Source organism: Rhincodon typus, chromosome 1 (genome assembly GCF_021869965.1).
Source record: "Rhincodon typus isolate 14 chromosome 1, sRhiTyp1.1, whole genome shotgun sequence".
NCBI classification, from domain to species: Eukaryota; Metazoa; Chordata; class Chondrichthyes; order Orectolobiformes; family Rhincodontidae; genus Rhincodon; species Rhincodon typus.
This window is the reverse complement of record NC_063332.1, coordinates 61684588-61690587: the sequence shown is the minus strand read 5'-3', so window position 1 is coordinate 61690587 and position 6000 is coordinate 61684588. Positions and strand designations below refer to the sequence as shown.

Below are 6000 nucleotides of genomic sequence, written 5' to 3'. Positions count from 1 at the left end.
CCTGCTCCTCTGATGCTGCTTGGCCTGCTGTGTTCATCCAGCTCTACACCTCGTTAATCTAATATTCTGGGGACCTGGGTTTGGTAGATGGCAGATTGCAGAATTTGGATTCACGAAGAACTTAGATTAGCCTACATGAAACTCCAGACCCATAGCAAGTTAGTTTACTGTTAAATGTCTTGTGAATTGTCTAGCAAGAAATTCGGTAGTATCAACCATTAAGAAGTTTTTAAAAAAGAAACCGAGGGACCACCTGGGCATGGACTAAAGCACTGGAAACAACAATGACGTTTGGAAAGCATTAAGGGGAGTGGACAAAGCCAGCATGGGTTAATGAACAAAAACAAAAGTTGCCGGAAAAGCTCAGCAGGTCTGGTAGCGTCTGTGAAGAAAAAAAATCAGAATTTATGTTTCGGGTCTGGTGACCATTTCTCAGAACAGGACCCAAAACATTAACTCTGATTTTTTTCTTCACAGATGCTGTCAGATCTGCTGAGCTTTTCCAGCAACTTCTGTTTTTGTTCCTGATTTACAGCATCCACAGTTCTTTTGGTTTTTATTTAATGGCAAATGCAGCTGTGCTGATCCTGCACATTTCTCCTGATGAACATCTTGGGGCTAATTCCAAATTAGGAGAGCTGTCTCAGATAAAGAACAGCTGTCTGTCGCTGCTGCTTCCGCCATCCACAAAAAAAGCTATCCACAATTTTGAGGAAGCACTGAGGGAGGCACAGAATATGCTGTGTGTAGGGGACTTCAATCTCAATTATCAGGAGTGGCCCTACAGCATGATGGATCTGGTCGAGTCCTTCAGGGCATAGTTTCTAAACTGGATCTGTGGCAAATGGTGACGGAACCAATGAGGTGCAAAGATATTTCACCTCATAGTCTACATAGTATCTGTTGCAGATGCCTCTTTGCATGATAGTATCAATAAGAGTGACCACTGCACAGTCTTTGTGGAGACTAAGTCCCGTCTTCACATTGAGGATACCTGTAATCATGTCATATTGCATTGACACTGCACTAAGTGGGGTAGGCTTCAATCAGATGTCGTAATTCAAGACAAGGCATCCGTGAGGCACTGTGGGTCATCAACAGCAGCAGAATTGTGTTCCCAATGCAATCTGCAATCATGTGCCCTTTCAATGAGTCTTTCTATCAGTGACACACAGTGGCAGCTGTGTGTGCTATCTGCAAGGTACTCTGTAGAAATTTACAAAGGCTGTCAGATAGCACTTGGCAGATCTACAATTGCTACCATCTAGAAGGACAAGGAAAGCAGATACATGGAAACACCACCACCTGCAAGTTTCAGTCCAAACTCTTCACCACCTAGACTTGGAAATATATGTCATTCTTTCATTGTTGCTGGGTCAGCATCAAAGTCCTAGAATTTTGTCTCTAACTGTTTTGTGGATCTACCTTCTGCAAATGGACTGCAAGCAGTTGAAGAAGTCAGCACACAACTGTCACTTGGGCAAACAGTAATTGCCAGCCCTGTCAGCGATGCTCACTTCATGACTGATTTTTATTTCTAAAACTATGGAAGTTTATGTGTACACACTTTTGGAGGTGGCAGGACAAATTGAGATGCCTGTTTTCTTAAAAAAAAATGTCACGTGGAATCCTTAAGGTTTTAAAATCAATACACAGCTTTTTAGATTAGTTAGATGGTATGGAAGAGGGGGACTTCACTTGAAATGTGAATAATCAGTCCACTTTAAAGAGGCAAATCAGTCACTGAAAGCCTTTTAAGGAGGTTGCATGTGTCTGTTTCTAGTATTAGCTTGTCATCTAGGCTTCCTGAACCTCTAGAAGCCTGGAAAATAAAAGCTGCTCTCAGCAACAGGATCCGTATTGTAAGTACCTTTCCATGGTACTTGAGTCAAGAAGGACAGAAATCTTTTTCGAACTGTTTTGTTGTACACTGGTGCAAATTATCTTGAGGTTCACACACGTTAACAGAACATAGTTTTTCATTGGGTATTGTTTTTAGAGAGCAATTTTGTCAGTAGCCCTTAAAACATTTTCTTTTTATTCATTTATTCACAATTCAGTGCAGTCCAAAATATGTGACGCAAACTAATTTCGTTAAGAACTGACTATTCCATGAATAGGCAGTGTTCGCTGATATTCTTGGAGGAGATTTGTGAAAAATAGAGAATAGCGTAAAACAAATGTTAAATTTACATGTAAGCAGTGAAACTAGAGAATATTAACTATTTGGGGAGGTTTGGGGAGCCAATAAATACAGCCACTTCAAGGAATATCTCCAAGTTGGTTTTATTTTAGAATTGTTGAGAATTGCAAGAAAAGTAATTGATCTAAAATGGTGATCCTTTGTTTCTGGTGTACTTCCAAGAATTGACCACCTTCAGTTGTGAAGTTAACAGTAAACTGATTTTTAAGTGGATTTAATACTTTTTTAACTCTTTCCAGGCATTGTATGAACTTCTAAAATGTAACTATGTTGTTAAGGAGGCACTCGGAAGTTACCACTCAAATATAAAGGCTACACGAGGTGAGTGCCCAAATCTGACAGTGGTAATGATAGTGAGGTTGTTAGCCTTTAGCTTCTTCACCAAAACCAACAGCAACTTTGAGAGTTCACACCTATGTGGAATAAAATTGAAATCCATCAACGGTTGTCACTAATTCTGTGCTTCTCTGTAGAATGCATTTTAATCTTCTCTGAGATCAATTCCTAAACAACTGGAATTAATGAAAAATTCGACTTTAATTCTGTTTAAAAATTGAAAGAGTCCACCTTGTTGAATGAAATATGACTTGGTTTATAGCAAGTGATAATTTTATGATTACAACTAAACATCTGTAAACTTCTTGAAAAGCTAAACTGTTGTAATTTTTTATCAAATTCACATGTTTTAAAAGTTAATGTTTTAGTTTCTATCATAATTAAATAATCTTAATTTCACTACGAGGAATTTTAAAACTGGTTCATTACTTGTTTTATTTTCATGGGTTTGCTGTCAGTGAGAATACTTGTGATTGGCTGCTTATCCTGTTTGTTGATATCCCTGTTGCTGGACCCTTGGAAAATTTCTTGCCACAGCACCATATTAAAGTACTATCACGCTTGGGAATATATATACCACAGAGATCGCTGTAACTTTGTGCGCATCTTTATTCAAAGTCACCTGCAAATGTTGAATTGTGAAACTTAACCACAAAATCCAGCCCAACAATGACACACTTGAAACTTAAGAATGTAGCACTTGTAGAATGTTGTGTTCTGTGATCCTAATTCCAGTTTACATAATCCATAGATGAACGGTCTGCTTGGACGGAAGAGGAGTGCAGAAACTTTGAACTTGCTCTTCGACTCTACGGTAAAGATTTTCACCTAATACAGGCGAATAAGGTAAGATAGATTTGTGGTACATTAGAGTTTGATTTGTGTTTAAGATTATTTAATTAGATCTGTTGACAATCACAACACTGGCATTGACCTGGCAATGTAGAAGATTGCTCAAGTACATCCTGTTCACTAAAAGCAAGACCAGTAAATCCACCCATTATTGTCATAAGTCCATTCTGAATCAACAGCCAAGAAGTGAAAGGGTCATCAGTAGTGCTACCAAGCAACACTCACTCAACAATAACCTGCTCATTGAGGCTCAGTTTGACTTCTGTCAGGCCCACTCAGCCCCTGACTTCATTAAATTCTTGGTCCAAACATGGATAAAAGAGTTGAACTCAAGAAGGGAAGACTGACCTTGGTAACGAGGCAGCGTTTGACTGAGTGTGGTGTTGAGAAGTCTTTTCAAAACTGTAATCAGTGGGACTTGGAGAAATCTCTGTATTGGAGTTGTACCTGACACAAAGGAAGATGGTCGTGGTAGTTAGAAGTCAGTTTTCTTGCTTCAGGAGATCTTTGCAAGAGTTCTGCAGGGTAGTGTCTGAGGTCCAACCATTTTGAGCTGCTTCATCGGTGACCTTTCCTCCATCATAAAGTCAGAGGTGAGGATGTTCACTGCGCAATGTTCAGAACTGTTTTCGACAGCTCAGATACTAAAACAGTCCATTTTCAAAGGCAACAAGACCTGGACTACGTTCAGTCTTGGATTGATAAGAGGCAAGTAACAATTGCACCATGCAAGTGCCAGGCAGTGACCATCTCTAACAAAAGAGAATGTACCCCTTGCTTTTTGACATTCAGTAGCATTACCATCACTGAATGCCTCACTCTCAATCGCCTGAGAGTCACCATTGACCAGAAACTAAATTGAACCTGTCATATAAATACTGTGGCTACATAGTAAGTCAAGGATTGGCAATTCAGTGATGAATTACTCAAAGCCTGTCCACCATCTAGAAGGCGTAAGTCAAGTTAAATATTAATAAATACCACTTGCCTGGTTGAGTGCAGCTCCCAAACACTTGAAGCTTGATACCATCTAGGACAAAGTGACCCACTTAACTGCATCCCAACCACCACCATGAACATTCAGGCTCTCTCCTTCCCTCCACACCCCCACACGACCACCACTGTGGCTGCAGTGATACCATCTGTAAGTTGTGCTGCCATGACTCACCATGGCTTCCTAAACAGCAATTTCAAAAGCTATGACTGACCACCTGGAAGGGCACTGGTAGCATATGAATGGGAACACCACCTCATGCAAGTTCCCCTCCAACCCACTCAGTATCCTGACTTGGAACTGCATTGGTGTTCCTTCACTGTCACTGAGTTAAAATCCTGGAACTGTGTTTTCATCAGCATTGTGGGTAGACCTCGTCTTGAATTGCAGTGTTTCCACAACCCAAATCAACATCATCACCTCGAGGACATCGAATGATGGGCAAAACATGCTGGCCTAGCCAATGAAGCCCACATCCTGTGAAGTGAATAAAACAAACTCTTGGGGAAGAATTATGAAATTTACTTAAAATAATTTCAATTCATGCTTATGATGTGAGCATTGCAATCAAGACCAGCATTCATTGTCCATCCTTCCCTAATGGAGAAGGTGGCCGACGAGTAATAATGGATGTTGGCAGCATCTTTATTGGTTATGATAATATGATCAGAATTATAACCTGAAGCATGAATTTGGTTCGACCACATTTGGAATACTGCGTACAGTTCTGGTCGCCTCATCACCTAAAGGATGTGGATGCTTTGGAGAGGGTGCAGAGGAGGTTCACTAGGATGTTACCTGGTATGGAGGGCGCTAGCTATGAAGAAAGGTTGAGTAGATTAGGATTATTTACATTAGAAAGACGGAGGTTGAGGGGGGACCTGATTGAGGTCTACAAAATCATGAGAGGTATAGACAGGGTGGATAGCAAGAAGCTTCTTCCCCAGAGTGGGGGACTCAATTACTAGGGGTCATGATTTCAAGGTGACAGGGGAAAAGTTTAAGGGAGATATGCATGGAAAGTTCTTTACGCAGAGGGTGATGGGTGCCTGGAACGCCTTGCCAGCGGAGGTGGTAGAGGCTGGCATGAAAGCGTGATTTAAGATGTATCTAGACAGATACATGAATGGGCAGGGAGCAGAGGAATACAGATCCTTGGAAAATAGGCGACAGGTTTGGATAGAGGATCTGGATTGGTGCAGGCTTGGAGGGCCGAAGGGCCTGTTCCTGTGCTGTAATTTTTCTTTGTTCTTTGAATAATGAGTTGGGAAGTGTATTCCCTAGTTCTGAATATAATGAAGAGACCCACCAGTTTCTCAGCCCAGGGATATTTGATTGTTAGCAAACAGAGTCAGAGAGTCATACAGATGAAAACAGACCCTTCAGTCCAACTAGTCCACACTGACCATGTTCCTGAACTAGACTAGTCCCACTTGCTTGCGTTTGGCCCATATCCCTCCAAATCTTTCCTATTCATGTACTTATCCAAATGTCTTGTAAACGTTGCAACTGTACACGATCACCACCATTTCTGGCTGTTCATTCCAGAGATGAACTACTCTGTGTAAACAAAAAAGTTGCCCTTCATGTCTGTTTCTTTTTTTAAAAACTTTCT

The 6000-nt window shown here is 40.9% G+C and overlaps 1 protein-coding gene across 2 annotated transcripts in view; it reads left to right on the top strand.

The window, feature by feature from the left end:
* Positions 1-6000, top strand: part of mier3a (mesoderm induction early response 1, family member 3 a) — a 51350-nt gene that overhangs the window by 25583 nt on the left and 19767 nt on the right. For both annotated transcript variants that reach the window (XM_048596245.1, XM_048596248.1), the window contains 2 exons: positions 2443-2524; positions 3291-3385. In XM_048596245.1, the coding sequence (XP_048452202.1) occupies positions 2443-2524; positions 3291-3385 (177 nt within the window). The remainder of the gene's footprint in view (positions 1-2442; positions 2525-3290; positions 3386-6000) is intronic.